This window comes from Protopterus annectens, chromosome 4.part0, assembly GCF_019279795.1.
Source record: "Protopterus annectens isolate FY-2018-M chromosome 4.part0, PAN1.0, whole genome shotgun sequence".
NCBI classification, from domain to species: domain Eukaryota; kingdom Metazoa; phylum Chordata; order Ceratodontiformes; family Protopteridae; genus Protopterus; species Protopterus annectens.
Window position 1 is genome coordinate 1094453462 of NC_056733.1, and position 21789 is coordinate 1094475250.

The 21789-nt window shown below is 33.1% G+C and overlaps 2 protein-coding genes across 2 annotated transcripts in view; both read left to right on the top strand.

Annotated features, from left to right (window-relative positions):
- Nucleotides 1-21789, top strand: part of LOC122799768 (protocadherin beta-15-like) — a 142291-nt gene that overhangs the window by 9091 nt on the left and 111411 nt on the right. The window lies entirely within an intron of this gene.
- Nucleotides 19364-21789, top strand: part of LOC122800102 (protocadherin beta-15-like) — a 35262-nt gene continuing 32836 nt past the window's right edge. Inside the window, exon 1 of the mRNA XM_044069625.1 lies at nt 19364-19688. Within this exon, the coding sequence (XP_043925560.1) occupies nt 19364-19688 (325 nt within the window). The remainder of the gene's footprint in view (nt 19689-21789) is intronic.

Consider the following 21789-nt stretch of genomic DNA (forward strand, 5'->3'; position numbering starts at 1 on the left):
ATCCCCAGGTTGACTGTAGCACTACTAATATTTATTTCTTCTTCCTCTCCTCTATCACATTTCTCCTCCAACTAATTTCCTCTCTTAATCTCTCCCACTTTCTACCCATCCTGCTTCTTTCCTATCTACTTTCTAACTATAGTGCCTACTCTTCTATTCATATATCTCACTGAATATTGTACTCTGCATACTCTATAAATTCTAGTTGCCTTTTTAAATAACATATGCTTGTTAACTTGCTTTTGGAGCTTTACCTCCACGGCCTTCCTCTAAAATGACCCATTTGTACCCATAGCACTGTTTTCTAAGTATTGTAATCTCCACATTCTATATGATGTTCTTGTGTACTTTGTTAAATAACATTGTAATTGTTAACTTGTACTTAGAGCTTTTCTTCCTGGCCCTCTGCTGAAAATGGGCTGCTAGTCTAGTCGGACATCCCCAGTAAACAAATGTTAAATAAATAATAAATAAATAAAAATACTATATTACAGTGAAATGAGCCTTCTCTATACAACAGTAAAGCCAAGGAGTCTCTTCCAAAAAGACACATACCTGAAATTACTAAAACTCAATGCAGTATTTTCTTTATTGATCTACAATTGAATGTTCATATCTATTGATGATCTTATCTTTGTTTTTCTCAAGTAGTTAACTTTTAGGTGCTCAGTTTCTTAGCCATTAATGAGTCCACCTCATTTTGAAAAATGGTACCTAAAATCTTCTATCTGAAAAGGAAAAGGTATCATTTTCTGATATTGTGTTTAACCTTATCAGTTTTATATATAAATATGCCACTATTTTCTGAATCAGAATGTTACAGTAATGTGAGCTGCCCTTAAGTCTTATAAAACCAGCAGCCAGCAAACTAAAATTATATGATTTAATGAACAATATCTGTGCATCTCTGTGTTGTGAAATTATTCATAAAATTCTGACCTTTTCTATGAATCCAAACAAAAACCAAGACAGAGAAAACCAAAGGTCCTACATAGTACAAGGAAAGAGCAGCAACGAAGATAACCATGCAGACCACCACACCGTTGATCATATAACGAATACACAAACTCGCAGAAAAAAACATAAACATTAATAAAAATACATAAAATAATAAAATCAAATAATTCCAAGTAAAAAACAGATGCACACTTTCAGGAAACTACCCTTCATCAGATCCTACCAATCAAAACTCTTCTGCAACATACATAAAAGACAGTCAAACAATCACGGTTAAAACATAGGCATACACCCCTTTAAAGTCAGCTTTATCAGAACAATCACATTCAAACCAAAGCATTTGTCCACTTGAAGATCAGCTAGCCAATGAGATTCTGCTATTTCAGTCCTATTTACCATATCCCCCCCTGAGAGTTTTCACTTTGAATCTACAGCACCCTAATTATGAATGTATGCCCTTCATAATTCATTCCATGGTGGGCTAATCCATTATGCTGCAAACGCAGCCTCATATCACTCATATGTTGGAGAATGCAATCTTTAAGCAATCTGTTAGTTTTGCCCACATAAAAACATTGGCATTTCCTACATCTCACAAGATACATCACATTCCTGGTGGAGCAGTTGGCATACAAGTAGGATGATATACTTTATGTGTCATTGGATGCTCAAAGCCATTCTCAGCACTAATTAGCCCACAAGCTTTACACCACCCACACGGAAATGTACTGATCTTATTAGATATAGCCGCTCATCTTATTAGTAGTTCATCTTTACACAACAGCCATTTTAAATTCATATTAGTCTTAAAACCAAAGGATGGTACACCCCCTACCATTTCTTTTATATTCATATCAGTTAAGCAGATTTTCCAGTTACTCTTTATAATGTCACAGACCCCACCGATGTCACTACTGTATTTCAATACCATCTTACTTCATTTTGATTGTGACATCAGTCTGAAATCCACACTTTCTCGTCCTTCATCAAAACCATCCTGGCCATACCATGGCCTCCCTCAAGTTCTCCTCAGGTCATTAAAATGAACCAATGCAGTACATATATCCCATTCCTTATAACCATGGAAGCGTAACTGAGTAGTTAGGTTCTCCACCTCTTTCATGAGAGCACCATCCTCAGTACACAATCTTGATGCTCTCATGATCTGACCTTTGGCTATATTTCTAAATATGTGGGGTGGGTGCATGCTATCTCGAGCTAATAGTCCATTCTTCCAACAGGACTTCCTATGTATGGAGATGTTTAATATGACATCATCTGATTTCAGCAACTTTACATCCATAAAATCAATCTCATTGTCTGATGCATGAACCATAAACCTCAAAAATGTGGTACTGCTCTCCAAGTACTATAGAAATATATGTAACTCATCCATTGCACCCCTTCACAGCAGAAACACATCCTCAATGAATCTGCTGTAGAATTGTATATATTTTTTTCCATATATTTTCACCATATATTGTCAGTTCCTCCCAACAAGCCAAACTCAGACTTGAGTATGTATTTGCACAAGGGGCGTTGCTAATAATATTCATCAATGAGCATAAAGATATTGTTCTCCAATATCAGTCATATTAAGGTACAAATCAAGTCTATAAAGGTAGGCTCATACTGCTCATATCTGCTGGTAAATTCCCTGATAGCTGTAAGCCCATATTCATTGGGGGTGACAGTGAACAGATTGTTCACATCCAGTGTCACAAACAATAATTCATCATGAGTTACTTGATTGGACATAGATGATTTTAAGCATTGTAAAAACTGTGCAGAATCTTTCAGAACTGCTAGTGCTTTCTCTAATAAAGGCTTAAGTTTTTTCTCTATCCATATAGATAGTGGCTCTGTTAACCAGCCTCTACCTGATACTATTGGTCTGAAAGGTGGATCTATGGTGCACTTATATATTTTAGGAAGTCCTTTGATAACTGGTATCATTGGAAAATCAACCTGAATATTATATAACCTGTCATTAATCCTACATTGCATAAATAGATCAATAAGATCATCTTTCAAGTTCTTAATTATGGATTCAGTCTGTCTCTTATCAGTCTTTCGTAAGTAGAACTTTCAGACAGCATCAGCCTCATCTTATTCACATATACATCATGATCTAACACAACTATAGCACCACCTTTATCGTCTGGTCTTATAACAATCTCATTATTCTCCATCAGCTCTTTTAGTGCTACCCTTTCATTCTCAGTAAAATTATAGAAATTTGTCTGATGCTTAGACTCAATATAATTGTCAATGTCCCTCTCACATGTTTTGATGAAAGTATCCACAACAGGATATGGGGCAGGTAAGTAAGTACTCAGTTTCCTATAACTGGGTACACCACTATTATTTCCATTGCCAAAACTATTTCTGAGTGTCACCGTCTATCCAAATAATCTCAACTCAATAACAATGTTATGTAACTTAGAGGAAGTAGCTGGTATAAAACTCAGACCTTTATTAAGAACCTTATAATGTATAGCATTTAGTTGATATTTCAAGAGATTGTATACCAAGCAATCTTCTAATCCATTGTTAATCATAGTGACACTTTCCATCATTTTCTCCCTCTGCTCACTAAGCGGGTGCATTTCTCTATGTTCTTGGTCTTCATAGGTATTGCCAGCAATGAAAAAAATGAGGATTTTAGCCACAGTTCTTTAGTCTGCCCCCATCATATAATGACTTATCGTGTTCTTGTTTCCACCAGACCGCTGTAAGTTGTTAGCTGTTCTAGAAGGTAACACAGTTGAAGATTTCACAGCCTTGTTCAACATGCTATGAGTACCACTAGGGACATTCACTTCTGTTCCTCATTGTGCCACCATCATTCACAGGTATTTCCACCTCTTCCATATTCTTATTAGCTTTCTCTGTCTGTCTAGTTTCGTCTTTTAGCCATACAAAAATATTCCCAACATTAAAGTCAATACAGTCTCTTTGTAACTTTTTCATCTTAATCTGTTGCAACTTCCCATCTTATAAAGTAGCAGGTTTAAACTAGTTTTTAATACATCCAGTTGCTTCTATAGTTTTTTTGCACCTGAAGAGGAACAGCTTAAGGAGGTTGAATGTAAACAGGAGGAGATAATAATGGTGTACTCAGTTATAGGAAACCGAGTACTTACTTACCTGCCCCACATCCTGTTGTGGGATACATTCATTGAAACATGTGAGATGGACATTGCCAATTATATTGAGTCTAAGCATCAGACAAATTTCTATAATTTTACTGAGAATGAAAGGGTAGCACTAAAAGAACTGATGGAGAATAATGAGATTGTTATAAGACCAGACGATAAAGGTGGTGCTATAGCTGTGTTAGATCATGATGTACATGTGAATAAGATGAGGCTGATGCTGTCTGAAAGTTCTACTTACCAAAGATTGATAAGAGACAGACTGAATCCATAATTAAGAACTTGAAAGATGATCTTATTGATCTACTTATGCAACGTAGGATTGATGAGAGTTTATATAATTTTTTTTCAGGTTGATTTTCCAGTGATACCAGTTAGCAAAAGACTTCCTAAAATACATAAGTGCACCATAGAGCCACCTTTTAGACCAATAGTATCAGGTAGAGGCTGGTTAATATAGACACTATCTATATGAATAGAGAAAAAAAACATAAGCCTTTATTAGAGAAAGCACTGGCAGTTCTGAAAGACTCTGCACAGTTTTTACAATGCTTAAAATCATCTATGTCCAATCAAGTAGCTCATGATGAATTATTGTTTGTGACACTGGATGAGTAATTGGAAAATTCTCTTAATTGATATGAAGATAAAATAAATAGTAGGGGATGTACCATCCCTTGGCTTTAAGACTAATATGAATTTAAAATGGGTGTTGTGTAAAGATGAACAACTAATAAGATGAGAGGCTACATCTAATAAGATTGGTACATTTCCATGTGGGTGGTGTAAAGCTTGTGGACTAATCAGTGCTGAGAATGGCTTTGAGCATCCAATCACACATAATGTATATCGTCCCCCCTTGTATGCGAACTGCTACACTAGGAATGTGATATATCTTGCGAGATTTATGAAATACCCATGTTTTTATGTGGGTAAAACTAACAGATTGCTTAAAGATCGCATTCTCCAACATATGAGTGATATGAGGCTGTTTTTGCAGCATAATGCATTAGCCCAACATGGAATGAATTATGAAGGGCATAACTTCATGTTTATGGTGCTGCAGATTCAATGTTAAAATAAGAGAGTAGGATATGGTAAATAGGACTGAAATAGCAGAATCTGATTAGATAGCTGATCTTTAAGCAGACAAATACCCTGGTTGGAATGTGATTGTTACAATAAAGCCAACTTTAAAGGGCTGTAGGCCTGTGTTTTAACTGTGATTGTTTATCTTTTATATATGCTGGAGAAGAGTTTTGGTTGGTAGGATCTGATGAAGGGCAGTTTTCTGAGGGTGCGCATCCATTTTTTACTTGGAATTATTATTTTTTTTTTATTTCATATGTTTTTATTAAAGTTTTTGTTTTTTTTGCCAGTTTGTGTATTCGTTATATGATCAACAGTGTGGTGGTCTGTGTGGTTTCCTCATTGCTGCTTTTTCTATGAATGATAAAAAATATGGATTTTGTAACCAAAGTTATAAAGTCATTACTTGTCTTATGTTTGGAAATAAAACAATTATACATAGATTGTTAAAATGTATGGGTTGTGCTACAACAGGAAGCCAAAGGCCATGTAAAGCAATTAGAATATTCTTCAGAGAGATAGCTGGAGAGAACAAGGAAACAAGATCGTAAATAAATATGTAAATGTGACACTACTTCTGTGTGATACAAAGTTCCTTCCATATAATTCAATTGTCCAAGTATAAAAGAATGTAGAATATATATATTTTTTAAGTAACAATTTAAAAACTTTCTTTTTTGGAATAGACTGAGTAGATGAAATGTTTTCCCTTTGATCATGAATTCAGGATGTATTCCCAAAAGTAACATCTTGAACTATAATCTCATGTCAATAAAAAGTAATAGTCATAAATCTTGTTACTCAACAATATCCTTTACACTTATCTAAATTAAAGCACAAATCAATGTTATTCAAGTGATGATCACTGTTTCAAAAAAAAAATTGTAACCAACTTTGTAATTTAACTTTGATACATAAATTATCAGCATAAGATTGCCATAATGGTGATAACCAGGAACAATTTTCATCTGCACTAAAGTATACTGTGTGTTAAAATCATCCATTGTGTAAGACATGAATATACTATACAATAAACTAGTTAAAGGACAGGCTTGTTTTAACCATGTTTGGCTATGGATTTTCTTTCTAAGCCATCTGTTTACAGGTAATCGTATCCACAAATAGTTATAAATATGGTAAATAATATTACAAAAAAGTATTGCAAGTATACTTTAAAACTCTTTAGTATACTCTATATTGTGCAAGGTTATCATATGCTTTTTAAATATTACATGATAATAATAAATTTGTTGTTTACATTTCTTCTAAAATGTGAAGAACTTGTCTTTATAGTAACAATGTTACTTGTATAATTTTCCCTTTAATTCCAACAGTACTGCTATGTAATTTATGCTTCATTGATACTCTGTAATTGTATAAAGAAAATCCTATAATCAATATCATTCAGTGTTTATGCATCTAATTTGTAAAATTATCTATCTTCCATGTCTTACGAATAAATCAAATGACACCCTCATAAATTTCCTCACCTAAATAACCACCAGCCAACTATTCATGTAGTATATTAAAATGTTATTTTGTATTATCCATTTATTTGCAAAAACATATAAGTTGGACCATCTAGGCCATGCAGTGATTTGTTACACACCTTGCTTAATATACATTGCAATTCTTCCAATGTAATGGTTTTAGATAAATATAAATTATCTACATTAGAAAAGAGAATTACAGACCACTGTTTATGTTCCATTTAAAAAGATGCATACATAGGCTCTAAAAAGGATTCTGTTGTGAACCTTATTTCATTCTAAGATGTAATTGAATTACCTTCATTTTAATGCTAAAAAACATATTATTTTTATTTGTAATAGCTCTGCTGAAGAAATGTGAAACTTTTTATTTTGTACCTTCCACTATATACCTTTATTTACATAACAATGTTCCAGATTCCAAAAGACTTGTTCTCAGTGTAAATAACATAGTCCTAAGCCTGCCTAGATTCCAAGACTTGTTTGACTTACTGTAATGTAAGCCTGCCCTAATTAGAAAAGACTTGATCTTGGTGTACTTGACTTATTCTTGTGTAAGGTCTATCTATAAAGCAGGCTTACAGTGGAGACCAAATTGCAAAAGACTTGTTCCTGGGGTAAGTGACATACCATGCTATATATACACTGGAATATACCATGGTATAGTCACTGGAATAAGTTACTTAACACCAGTAGCAAGTCTGTTAGACTCTGGCCTACACTGTAAACCTTCTTTATAGATAGGCCTTACAATTATATTTAGATTGATAGCGAGTCTTTTGGAATCAGGGCAGTCTTATATTAGACTACATTACATATGCTGAGAGCAAGTCTTTTTCAAGTAGGACCCGTTGTTTATATTCTTTTAAAATTTTAGAGCATACAATAATCTTTCATAATCATATAATGCAGAAGAGTTTGTAATGAATCGGTATACATATTCTGAATGATTGTATATATTAATTTATTCTTTTGTAGAACATATTTTATGCTTCTTAAACCATTTTTTATATTTTTCTTGATAAATAATCCATCATGCAATCCAGGATGTATAAAATGTACCAATGTAAGATGCTGAGCCCATGATATGGATTATTCTGTTTGCCATTCTGTTGTATTATATGAAAGTAGCAGGTTAGGTTTTTATACATTCGCCTTCATTTATATATTGTGATATGATTTCATTTTTAAATAATAACACAACATGGTCAATAAAATTCAATTCATTTTTTTTTTCCAAAACATTTTTAGTTTGCTTTTCTATTAAACATGAACAATCAAATTATTTCAAACATACAATAGATACTGAATAAATAACTATTTACACTATATACAATCATCCATGACAAACATTTGCTTTATCTATGACTACTTATCAATATATATCTAATAAATTTTGCAGTTTTTACCACGTTATTCTTTTGTGTTACATTAGATGTTCTGTAACAAATGGTTTGCATTTCCTTTTTACATACAGATTTTGCTAATGTAATAAACTCTGCAAACATAAGACCTTGCTTTTGTTTCCAATTCAATGTAATAATCTTTCTAGCAATCACTAAAATTGACCAGAGTAGATGTAATTGATGTTTAGGAATCACACTTGGGGTAGGTACATTAAATAATATCAAATAACTAGTGATTTGACAGTTATCTGACCATAAAGCTTTTACAAAATGTCTAAAATCACTCCAATAAAGTATGAGAGTTTTACATTCGATGAACATATGAACCCAGTTGGCATCAGGAATTTCACCACATCTCCAGCATTTACTGTCTTTACTTTTAGTTATGAGTTTAATTTTGTGTGGGTTATAAAAACTTTTATGGATAAATTTCCAGGTATATAATTTCCAGTATAGTAATGATGGGGTGTTATTAATTAATTTTAGTAACTGTTTCTTATTTTTATTTGATAAAGGTTCTCCATTAATTTTCGTTGACTAATTCCAAAAACCTGGGTCAAATTTAAGCAGTTCATCTTGTAAGATTTTGTAGATAGGTGATATGCTCAGTTTCTGTTCAATGTTCACCAAATTGCATAAAATAAATAGCTGTAACAACCTTGGTATAACATCAGTTTCTAGGTTTATTAATACTCTCACTTTACCTTCAGTAAATTGCCATAATGATTGAAGACATAGCCAATTATCTTGGCAAACATTAAATCTGGCTAGAAGGAAGTTCATTGATTGAATATTCTTTTTATCTATAAATTGGTGCCAGAATTTTAAGTCATTTTCTGTAAAGTTCAACATTCTATTAATATTAAAGGAATCCAAACAATCTGGAGTGTATGCTATGGGAAATATAAGAAAGGGTGTTAGTTTTAAGTTATAATTGCTATCTATTATGTTTTTGAATATGTAAAATTTTGGATTTATACCATATGAGAAGTGACTTTATTCTCTTATTATATAGACTATACTCACGGAGTATCCAGTATATTTTGCTGATTCCCACTGATTCATTAAATTTGGATTCATTTCTAGTGGTAATTATATGTATCTCATGTAGTTTTTTCCAACTAGAGATATATATAAACATACTCCAATATAAAATTATGTTGCTAATAACAGATTTATAATTCTATATTAGGAAATCCAATTCCATTACTATTCCAAGCTCTTACATGCCATTTGTATGCTATTCTTGATTTTTGTGGAAACCAAAGAAATGTAAGTAGTAAAGAATCTTTGTTTAAAGATTTTTTTAGGTGGGAGTAAAATCAGTATTTGTGTGTAAAATAAGATTTTAGGTAAAATAACCATTTTTTAATAAAGTAAGTCTGTCTTCCATAGTAAAAAAACATTCTGTTCCATTTCTTATTTAAATCACTGATTGTAGCTAATAGATTGGTATAATTTAATTTAATACTCTCTTTCCATGTGTTCTTTATACTAATCCCTAAATAGACTATTGTATCATTTTCCCAATTAAATGTATTATACTTTAGTAGCGTTCTGTTTATTTTCTTATTGATTAATAATGTTCTGGTTTTATTTTGGTTAAATTTTAGTCCTGACATTTCCCAAATTGATTCTTAGCATTTATAATATATTTTATAGAAGTATCTATATCACTGGAGATTAATAAAATATAATCTGCAAATAGCTGAATTTTTGGACAGTATTGCTCATTTAAGTAAAATCCTTTTATGTTTGTGTCATTTCTAATGAATGAAGCAAAAGGTTCAACTGATAGGGCAAATAGTAATGGGGACATCAGGCATCCTTGTCTAGTTCCTTTCTGAATTCTTACTAGAGGTGATAAGCATTAACCAATTTTAACACATGCTTTTGATTCATTGTATATTTTCAGTATTAAGTTAGTAAAATCTGAAGGGAAATTATGCCCATTAAAAAATTTTTCCAAATATGACCAACTAATGGAATCAAACACCTTGTCTGTATCTAAACTTATACCAGTTAATCGCTTTTTGTTTTTGTTCGCAATATCTATTAAAGATATTTGTTTCTTTCGGCTTTTCCCAGTTAGGGGTCGCCACAGCGGAACTCCGGTCCGCTAATGATTGGTAGTGGATTTTTACATACCGGGTTACCAGCCCTGACGCACAACCTTCAACAAAGGCACGCACCATTCACGTATGCCTCCACACAGAAGACACTCTAGCTGAGAATCGAACGGGACAACGTCTTGCTATGAGGCGACAACGCTACTGCAGCACCACCACCGCAGTGTTCGCAATATCTATTAAAGATAATAATTTAATAATATTATCATGTACTTTCCTATGTAAGATAAACCTTGTTTGGTCATAATGTATTAAATTAGGTAGTATATGCTTTAGCCTCTTAGCCAAGATGGACATAAAAAGTTTATAATCAATGTTTAATAATGAAATAGGTCTGTAGGATGCACATAATTTAGGATCTTTGCCTTGTTTCAAAATAGGAGAAATTATGGAGTACTTCCAAGAAGGAGGAGGAATTGTTAACTCTTGTTTAACCATTGAAAAGGCATTTAATAAGATCTTTATTATGTAATCTGGAAGAATCTTATATATTTCTGGGATTATCCCATCTTGTCCTGGGGCTTTATTGTCCTTCAGGTTTTTAATTTGCTCTTTTATTTCTGTTAATGTCATTTGTTTATTTAACATATTGTTTTGTTGATTTGATAATTTAGTATTTATATTCTCCTGAAGAAATGTATCTACTATATTATCTGTCTCTAGAGGTGAGTATATGTCATTAATTGAACTATAATGCATTTTAAATGCTTCTAATGTACCACTTAGATCAGTTGTTCTTTTAACTGAGCTATTACTTCTATATTTGATTTCATTGATATGATTTTGTTTAGTGATTTGCTTGGATCTGACAGCCAATTTATGTAAATGTCTAGGGTTTACTGAATAGGAATGTAATTTTAATTTTTCTAAGTTTATAGCAATTTTATGATTTAGTATTTCTAAGTATTTCTGGTTTAAGTTTGAAATTTCCATATGTACTGCTTTATCATTTGATTTCAATTTTAGTTTTAACTTGTCTATTTTGGTTTGTAGTTCTGAAAGTTCTTTATCCCATTCCTTTATTTTTTGAAAGTACCAAGCTTTAACTCTACCATATAGGTAAACTTTTAATATGTCCTACAGTATGATGTCTGATACCTCTCCATTATTGTTGATTTCTACAAATGTATTGATTTCTTTTAAAATCTATTATTTAAAGCCTTTTAGTTTTGTTATATATACTGTTTTTTTTGTAAAATTATCAGATCATCATTCTTCACAGCCAAACTAAAAAAAATGGCATTATGGTCAGAAAGTGGACATGACATTATCACAAAATCACTTATTTTTGAATAAATGCTATTTGAAACAAAAATCTTATCAATATTTGTATGTGTGCCAAATCTGAATGAATAGTGTGTATAGTTAAGTGAATTTTGTAGTCTTAAATTATATATGTCTCTGAAGTTCATTGGCGCAATGAAATTATTTAGTTTCTTAGCTTGTGTCATTAATTTTAGAATTGTCTTTATCTGTTAATAATTAATTGAAATCTCCAGCCAATATAATTTCTCCCTTTGCATGTAATGTAATGATATCTAGCTATTTATTTACATATTTAGTTCCTAACCTAGATATCCAATAAGAATTTACCAATGTGTAGCATTTCTTATTTATTTCCAGCACCACTAGACTTAACATTCCATCTTTGTCTGAAAATGTGCTTAATATTTTAGGTGTTGTGTAAGTGTTATTCCATAATATAAGGTTGCCTCTTCTTTTGGACTTATAACAAGAATCAACAAGTACTGTATAACCCTTAAAGGAGAAATTCAGTAAATATTTCTTCAATAAATGGGTTTCTTGCAAGAAAATTATCTGTGCTTTATGCATTCTGAAAAGCTTTAGCAAATCAGGTCTTTTGATGTTATTATTTAAACCATTCACATTTAATGATAAGCACTTATAAAGCATCATACAATTGGATTATGTTTAGAACATCTATAATACATCTCATATGTAATTGCTTAAAGTATCTCTTGAAATTATTTATCATGGATGAATCAAAAAATTGTGCTAATGACTTCTAAAACCAATAACTATATATACATACAAACATGGAACATAATGTTCGGGTTTGGTTAATGGTTTAACCAAACCACCTATTTTCCCCCCTTTCACAGATCAGTTACACCACAATTAGCTTCTGCTTTAATCATATAATGTGCAAACAATAACATACTTTTAAAGTAACTTGATCGAACATGAATTTAAGACTTGCACTACATAAACTCATTTGTGACAGTGCATATAAATAAATCACATTGCACTTTAACAATGTGAGATGATCTTCACCATATAACATCAATCTTGACATGAAACTTTTTTATTACTTATGCTTGTTTCTTTTTGTATTTATAATCATGAAACTATAATATTTATAAATCTGTTGCTTTATACAAGATTAACACTCATGAGTGATAGGAAGAGAGAGAGAGAAAAACATTGTTCTGTTGATAATGCTTAAGCAGTTTAAAACTATGATATTAGTACTAACTATTATTATATTAGACTCATTTATCACATCTGCATGTGTAACCTTATTAACAAACTGAATCATTTCATTACATCTAACAGTGCAACTACTATTGAATGTAATACATTTTATCTTGTGCTTAGACTTGACCTTATTGAAGAAATGTCTGCTTTGTTATGAATACAGCAATAATAAAGCCCTGTTTGCAACTAATGTTAATGTCCACTTCACATGCTGACTATTTATTTAATCCACATTCCTATTTCATCTTCATTCAATAGCATTCGATCTGTCAACACCTTTACTTCTCATCGTCATGCGTTATTTGTTATATAGTAGTCATACCTTAGCTTTATTTTTTTCCCTCTAACTAAACAGATAGCCACAAAATTAACTCTCTAGATTCTTTAAAATGCATTTTTATAACATTTCCATAGCTTTAGAAGTTTTTAAACCTGGAATACATTTTAGATGCACTTCTTTTCCCTTCCATTTTTCATTTCCAGCTTTATTTCCGTGTTTTGAATCTGTGCTTGGGTTGAAAGGTCGCATGATGTCACTCTGTTTCCTTGCTTCTAGCTTCTAAAACTCATTGCTATTGCCTTGTACATACAAACAAACTGTAGAACTACTATAAAAACAAAAAGTAGCCAAGGCTAGAAGGTACAAACAAGAATTTATTGTAATAGTAAGCGCTTTCGTGGGCACACATACACCCACTTCTTCAGACTGTTCAACAAAACTAATACACCACATTTAAATAGCAAAAAAAGCACATGACGGTCAGATGTTTAAAAAGGTCCAGTGGGACTTAGAAAACAATCAAACAACATATAATTAAAACACAGCTTATAAAAATGTTTAAATACAGATATAGTATAAACTCTGAAATTACCAAGAAACTGTATGTCCCTAAACTATGTTAGTTTATACAAAGTGTATATTCTAAAGGTAAAAATAACATTCTAAAGATAAAAATACTATGTCATCAAATTTCTTAGTTTTAGAATGCAAGCTACTGAGCATGTATCATTTAACCCTGGGTATTTAAAGGAGTATAGTCTGAGCTGCCAATATAATTCTTGCTGCTCTAGCCATAAAGAAAATGGTCCTCCCCTAATATGAAAAAAGATCTGGTCAATAATCCTAAAGGAGAATGAATGGCCAGAGTTATTGAGTATATGTTTAGCTAAGGTATTCTCAGCTTTCCTGTTCCTAATAGCATATTGATGTTCATATATGCGCTCCTTAAGTTTCTTATCCATCTTACCTATATAGAAACCTAAGCAGGAATTACACTTAGCTAAGTACACACATCCTTTAGAATTGCAGTTATACCTTCCCTTGCAAACAATATTTGTATTATTAACTTGGCACAAAGAACCAATATCTATGAATCTGAAAAAATTGCAGGCTTCACATTTAAACATACACTTAGTCCTTGGGGTTTGTAGTATATTGTTACTTAAGAGGTACTTCAAATTGCTCCCCCTCCTAAATACAATATTGGGGGTGGGGGGGCCAATCTTTTCCGCACATTCTCATCCGCGTTAATAAAATTCCAATTTCTCTCCAAAATGTTCTTAATATAATACACATCAGTACTAAAAGTGGTGATAAATGAAAGAGAAAAGTCAGGGCTATGGTTAACTTGGTCAGTCCTATCTTCCATGAATGCACGCAAAGAGGGGCTACCACTATAATTATTCAAGTACAGGCCCCCATCTGATTCAGACCCATTCAAAATAGCTCTAAAGTGTCCAGCGTTCCTTTTTAGAGGTAACCTCATGAATCAATTTATCCAGAAAATAATGTGGGTAACCTCGCTCGGTTCATAAATAGTGTGTGTAAAAAATTACATTCTTCCTAAAAATCAACCAAGTTTGAAACCATTCTGGCTGCCCTGAATAGCTGGCCTTTCACCACAGATTTTTTTCTGATGCATAGGGTGTGAGCTGGTAAAGTGAAGGAAAGAATTTGAATATGTCTCCTTTCTGTGAATGGTGGCCACATACTTCTGTCTGACCCTGTCCTTCTGTAAGTATACATTCAGATATGCAGTTTTCTCCATATGAAAATTACTAATAAATCTTAAAAAATCAGTTGTAGTATTAATGTATACCAGAAATTCATTAAAAATATCAGCACCTCCCTTAAACATTAGAAATATATCGTCCAGGTATTGAGTGTAATAAACTAAAAAGTTTGAATATAACCTATGTTCCAGAACAAATTTCCTCTCCCAAAAACACATGACCAAATTTGCGAAGCTAGCCCCACATGGTGACCCTATGGCTACCCCTTTCCTTTGAATATAAAGGGAATCATTGAACATGAAAAAATTATTCTTAAGGATAATGTCCAAAAATTTCTGGACCAGTCAGCACTTATCATGGTTGATCCCTTTATCATGTAACACCTCTGTTGCCCACTCAGTACCAAGTTTCTGTGGTATTACGGTATAAAGGTCTTTCTTTTACATCTATTGGGGCAAAGTTATAGGACTCATTATACCTCAGGCCATTAATTTTTTCCAAAAAGGTCCAGGAATCCTTACAAATTTGGGTCTCAGTACTTACATACCTTTTCAGAATGTGGTCCACATATTTAGCCATGGGGTACATTACACTATTCCGGCCATTAACTATAAGCCAAAAAGGGGAGTTGTTAAGGTCTTTATGAATTTTTGGGATACCAAAATGACTGGGATTTGGGGGGGCTAATATTGTTAGATAATTCAAAATATCAGAAGAAATTATTGCTTCTATGAACAGGTCATTTAAATACATCCTAATATACCTATACGCTGTATTGATCTCATTAATGGAAACTGTTTCATAATTATCAGTATCCAACATTTCCTGCATGCATGACTTATAATGTATTTCATTCATTATGACCAGGCCCCCACCTTTATCAGGTTTAATCACTTTAACCCCACTATGCTTAACTTGTTGAACACCTAAATGTTGACAGCTAAGGGTCAAAAACTTACAATGTCGAACTGCCAGTTAAGCAAATTCTTTCACTAGGAAATAATTCACTTGACCATGCCAAAATAACACAAACTTCCAAGCCATAGCAAAGTGGGTTCTTCACCCCCCACACCCCGATGTGGGGGCTGTGCCCCCCACACACCCCCTAATTAAATATACTAACTCTGAGATCACTCTACATTGGGGAAAAGGCAAATTCCCAATAATGGCCAAGAGAATTCTTTCCCGATGAAAGAATTCGCTTAACTGGCCATTTGACATTTTAAGTTTTCGACCCTTAGCTGTCGACGTTTAGGAGTTCAACAAACTAAGTGGTCGATAATATAATATAGACCCCTAGTATGGGATAAAAAATTCCATTCTTCTTTTCATAGGTTCATAGTTAGGTACTAGGCTATTGGCCCTAGGGCCCATATAAGCCAAGCCAAAAAATGTACCCTGGCTTTCGCCACCCAAGAAAATTATTTTCCTGTGCCCCTGTTGAGCAGAGCCACAGAAGTGATCCCCGGGGTGAATTTCCCATTTCCCATTTCCCATTTTTTATTAGTAACTTCAAAATAAAGTTCTTGTAAAAGACCCAGTGGGTACTCCCTTCTCTCAAACATACAAATCAAATTCTCACATTCCTTCCTAAATTTTTCATCTAAGGACACAACTCTTGCTGCCCTAACTAACTGGCCTTTAACAAAAGACCTTTTTTGATGGTAAGAATGCGAGCTGGAGAAGTAGAGAAATGTATTTGAATGGGTGGCCTTCCTGAAAATATATCTTTGTTTAACCTTGTCCTTTTCCAATAAAACATCCAAATAAGATAACCTCTCTGCACTAAAAGTGTTACTAAACTTCAAAAAAACTAGTTGTTTAATTAATATAAGACATAAAGGTGAGAAGCCTATTTTCAATTCCCTCCCAAATGATAAATATATCATCCAGGTATAACAAATACATCCTCAAATTGGTGCTAAATTCACTTTTCATTATATATTGGTGTTCCCAATATGCCATGATGAGGTTGGCGAAAGGTGCTACGCAAGGAGACCCCATTACTACTCCACTTTTTTGCAAAAAATACCTACCCTCAAAATATATACAATTATTATTAAAGACTATTCCTAAAAGATCCTCATACAAATTAATATCTTCCTAAGCAACCCCCTTTTCAACCATAAGTTCTGTAACCCATTGAACCCCCAAGTTCTAGGGGATTACAGTATATAAATCTTTGAAATCTATGGTCACAAGAATGTGATATGGATGTCATGAAGTCCAGCATTTAGTATGTGATGTGAACAAAAGCGCTTATCTTTTTGTAAAAGTTTTTAGTTACTGCTTCTATTAAAGTTGTTTTTATTGGGCTTTCAGCCACCTGGTTTTTGTTTTATCCTGTTATAATTGTTTTAGATTTCTGAGTTTGCATTTGGTTCCTTCGTTTTATTAACCTGAATTTTCTCAGACTTCTCACTGAACACAGTGCCTAAGTTGGTATGAATAAATTGAAGTATATTGCTCAACTGGAAATGCCATAAAGATACCTTACAAAGAAAATCAAAGTCTTCATTCTTTCAGCTATCTCAAAAGGGTTTGTATCACATGATCAAAACACAATAAAAGCGAACACCATAACATCGAACTGCAAACCCCGAAATCATAAAACTCTGAAAGCTGATAACAGCGATTTTTTCCCCTGGGAGAAAAAATTGCTGTTCTAGCACAAAACATGGAACACACAAACACTACACACCATTTCTAATGTGGTGGGGCTGTGTACCACACCCCCCCTACTTAAATATACCAACTCCGAGATTGCACCACAGTGGAGTAAATAGCAAAGCTGCAGAAATGGCCCACTGAATTCTTTCCCTGGGAAAGAATTTGATGTTCCACAGCTTTGCTGTTGTCAGTCTTCACGGTTTTGGGTTCAATATCATAGCATTCAAAGTTTTGCAACTTCGATGTTATGATATAGACCCATCTCAAAAGATTATAACAAATCTCCTTATACTCAGAAGGCAAGTGTCTGATTTGTGACTTGTCTTTTGACTTTTGACCTGTGTCTTGCTTTATGAACCATGGAAGACTGAATCCTATTTGACCTTCTATTTCCTTGCAAAACTAGTAGCTCTACAAACATCTGCACTAGGGACCTATATCTACCTCACCAAATAAACAATTAGCACTGCAGAGATAAGATCCTAACTCCATGTATTCCCAGCCTATGGAATAAGTTAACAATACATGTCAAAGTACTGTTTTGACTACATTTAAGGCTAGTCATCATGACTGGATAAGACATTTACTCCAGGATTGCCTTCTACAACCCTGCTTGATTTGGTTGTTAGGTACTATTAAATGCTAACACAGTACTTGAAAAGGGAGGCAGAAAGTGTCTTCTTAAATGTGTATATGGTTAGGTATTTATGGTCCTCATGATCGCCTGTAGTGTTAAAAATGTTTCTATGTTCCTAATTATATTTCTGGTAAGAGCAAACCTTGTGTTTCACATTTTTGGACACTTTTAGTTTATTGTACTGTCCCTCCCTAGGCATCTTAACATTTTTATCACCTTACAAGAACCAAGAAACAAACTGGAAAAATGTTAACCCAAAAAAAAGTCCTCAAACAATCAAGTACACACAAAAGTCCTGGGAACATATACCAGGCAGAAACTTGCTGTACCAAATAATTCTTTGAAAAATGTTCTCCTTGAGCAAGTCTTGTAGAATAAAAACACAGCTTTATTACGAAAATGCAGTAGGTAAGCGCTTTCATGGGACTACCTCCCACTTCATCAGACCATTACAATAGCAGTACTATACACTTATTTATAAGGCAAGTTAAATTGGTAATACCAATTAAATAGTAATTACCCATTCATTTTAAAGAGATATTCATCTCTGCTTGAATCACTTGCATTGTTTCTATTCAAACATTACTAATATAAAAACACATATACAAGTATATAAAAAAATATATAAAATACATACATAAAAATAATAAAATGAATCCTTTAACTGTTTCCCATGTCATACTTCAATTTCATCCTAAATATGCACCATTCTGTTATAAACTTCATGACTTTAACATACATGGTTAATACTACTGATAACATAATTCCTATTCTTACTGGGTCTCATTAACATAGAGACCTGTTCTTTAGTATAGGCTTTAATGGTATCCTATCAGTTAGTCCCTTACCTCTATTGCCTCTTAACCTGACTATCCACCTTACTTCTGAAATTTCTGTTTTGTTGATTATATCTCCCCCTCTATAATTTTCACTAACCACTTCAATGGCCATAAATCTGAAATTATGTGTAGAATCCATTTTCAACATGTTTGGCCAAAGCATTAGTTTTATCTAAGTTCCTGATGCTTAGTAAATGCTATTATTTCCTCACAATATCTTTCATAATCCTTCCTTGATGTAATGGTGAACAGGGACCCACAAGGGAGTTTCTCAACCCAAGTATATAGAAAGGAGTGCTACAAGAATACATATATATATATATATATATATATATATATATATATATATATATATATAGCAAGCATTAAGAATTTCAAGATTAACAGCAGAAGAGACAATATTTGAAAATGAGATAGAAGATTTGAGTGGGAAATTCTTTAAAAGAGGTTATAGTCATAATGAAATACAAGAAGTAATGACAGAATTTGAGACTTTGAGGCCCACAAAAGGCAAACCTTATTTTATACAAGGAGAGAGTCGGATGATGAGAAAAATAGATATATCCCACTCAGATAAAGTTAAAATAGCCACGGATTATACGTCTGATGTTAGGATTATGAAAGATATTGTTAGGAAACACTGGCCCGTACTTACAAGTGACCCGCATATAAGAGAGTTGGTTGGAGAAGAACCAGTATTTTGCTATAGAAATAAGAAGTCACTAAAATGGCACCTTTGTTATGCTAGTAAAGAGAAGAAAGCAAAAGAAAAAGAAGAACATGTAGGAACAATACCATGTGGTAAGTGTAACCAATGTAAATGGATAGATCATAGTAATAAATTTGAACACCTTGATACAGGAATAGAGTTTACATTTAAAGTTACGGCCACTTGCAGTACTCAAAATATAGTATATTTAGCTATCTGTAACATGTGTTCATCTTACTATATAGGTAAGACAAATAGGGAATTTAAAACAAGTATAAGAGAGGATTTAATAAGCATCAGGAACTTGGATAAAACTAATGCTTTGGCCAAACATGTGTTGAAAATGGATTCCACACATAATTTTAGATTTATGGCCATTGAAGTGGTTAGTGAAAATGATAGAGGGGGAGATATAATCAACAAAACAGAAACATCAGAAGTAAGGTGGATAGTCAAGTTAAGAGGCAATAGAGGTAAGGGACTAAATGACAGGATACCATTAAAGCCTATACTAAAGAACAGGTCTCTACGTTAATAAGACCCAGTATGAATAGGAATTATGTTATCAGTAGTATTAACCATGTATGTTAAATCAAAGTTATGAAGTTTATAACAGAATGGTGCATATTTAGGATGAAATTTAAGTATGACATGAGAAACAGTTAAAGGATTCATTTTATTATTTGTATGTATGTATTTTATATATTTTTTATATACTTGTATATGTGTTTTTATATTAGTAATGTTTGAACAGATACGATGCAAGTGATTCAAGTAGAGATGGATATCTCTTTAAAATGAATGGGCAATTACTATTTAATTGATATTACCAATTTAACTTGCCTTATAAATAAATGGATAGTACTGCTATTGTAATGGTCTGATGAAGTGGGAGGTAGTCCCATGAAAGCGCTTACCTACTGCATTTTCGTAATAAAGCTGTGTTTTTATTCTACAAGACTTGCTCAAGGAGAACATTTTTCAAAGAATTATTTGGTACAGCAAGTTTCTGCCTGGTATATGTTCCCAGGACTTTTGTGTGTACTTAATTTTTATCACCTTACCCATCCAGTTGCTCAGCACTGTCTTGTTTGTAAGGGTACTGTTTGTTGTTATTGGCTTGGTTTTACAGTATGCTGTTACTGTTGTTGGAATTTTGAAAATCTGAGGTGTTTAGCTTAAAATGGAGAGTAAAGCATTTAAGAAATGTAAATGTGGTTACAATATACCACCTCTGGACAAACAGTCTTTGTGTCTGTTGTTTAGGTGAAGATAATTTTAATGCTGACGGTGTGATTTGTAAAGCTTTTATTGCTGCTAGAGATACAGAAAATGTAAAACACTTAAATTGTTAAATACGTGAGGTAGGAAAATGGCTCCTGGCTGGGTAGATAGCTGGTAACAGCAGGTAGAAGCACTAGCATATTTGCTGCAGACAGTGCTTGCCTTTTCAATGCAACTATTTTAAAGGGAAGTGGAAATCAGAGTCATAGGTAGTTGGCTTGTCAATGGAGGACTACAGTAGAATTAAGTAATTGAAGAAGGTTTGTTTTTAAGAAGTATAAAAACATAGCTGGAGAGAAAGTACTGACAGTTTTAAAGGAAAAAGTCACTGATTTGATGTCCAATTTACTGAGGGAAGAGTATACACAAGAAGGTATTGAAGAAGGGGCCAAGATCAAAGGTATTTGGGCCCCTAGTATTGTTAACTATCAGTAAAAAGGAGTTAGCATTTATAGGTTCATATGTTCATAGGCAAATATGTGGCTATCAGTCTGCCGACTGTTACAAGAATAGTATAGCCAGAGGTCAGAATCAAGCCCTGTACCTTCTATCCCTGGGTTAAAAACCGTAAGCAGTATGTCGCCACCACTCCCAGCACTTCTTTTATAATGTGAAGGAACTGCTGGTCATGCTGAGCAGTGGCAGTGAAAGTCAGGCAGTTTGTTAATAGGTAGTTGAAGTATCTCATTTGGAATAATGAAGAGTTCAGCTGAGGTATTAAGATAACTCTTGTGATCAGAAGGGGACATACAGTATTTTGTACAACTAGCTGTGATGTGATAATTTATTTATTTGTTTGTTTGTTTATTTATTTATTTATTTATTGGTATGAGTTCAGATTTGGGGATATTGAGATACAGCCTAACACAAATTTGGCTATGCTAGATACCCAATCAAACATCTGAGAGT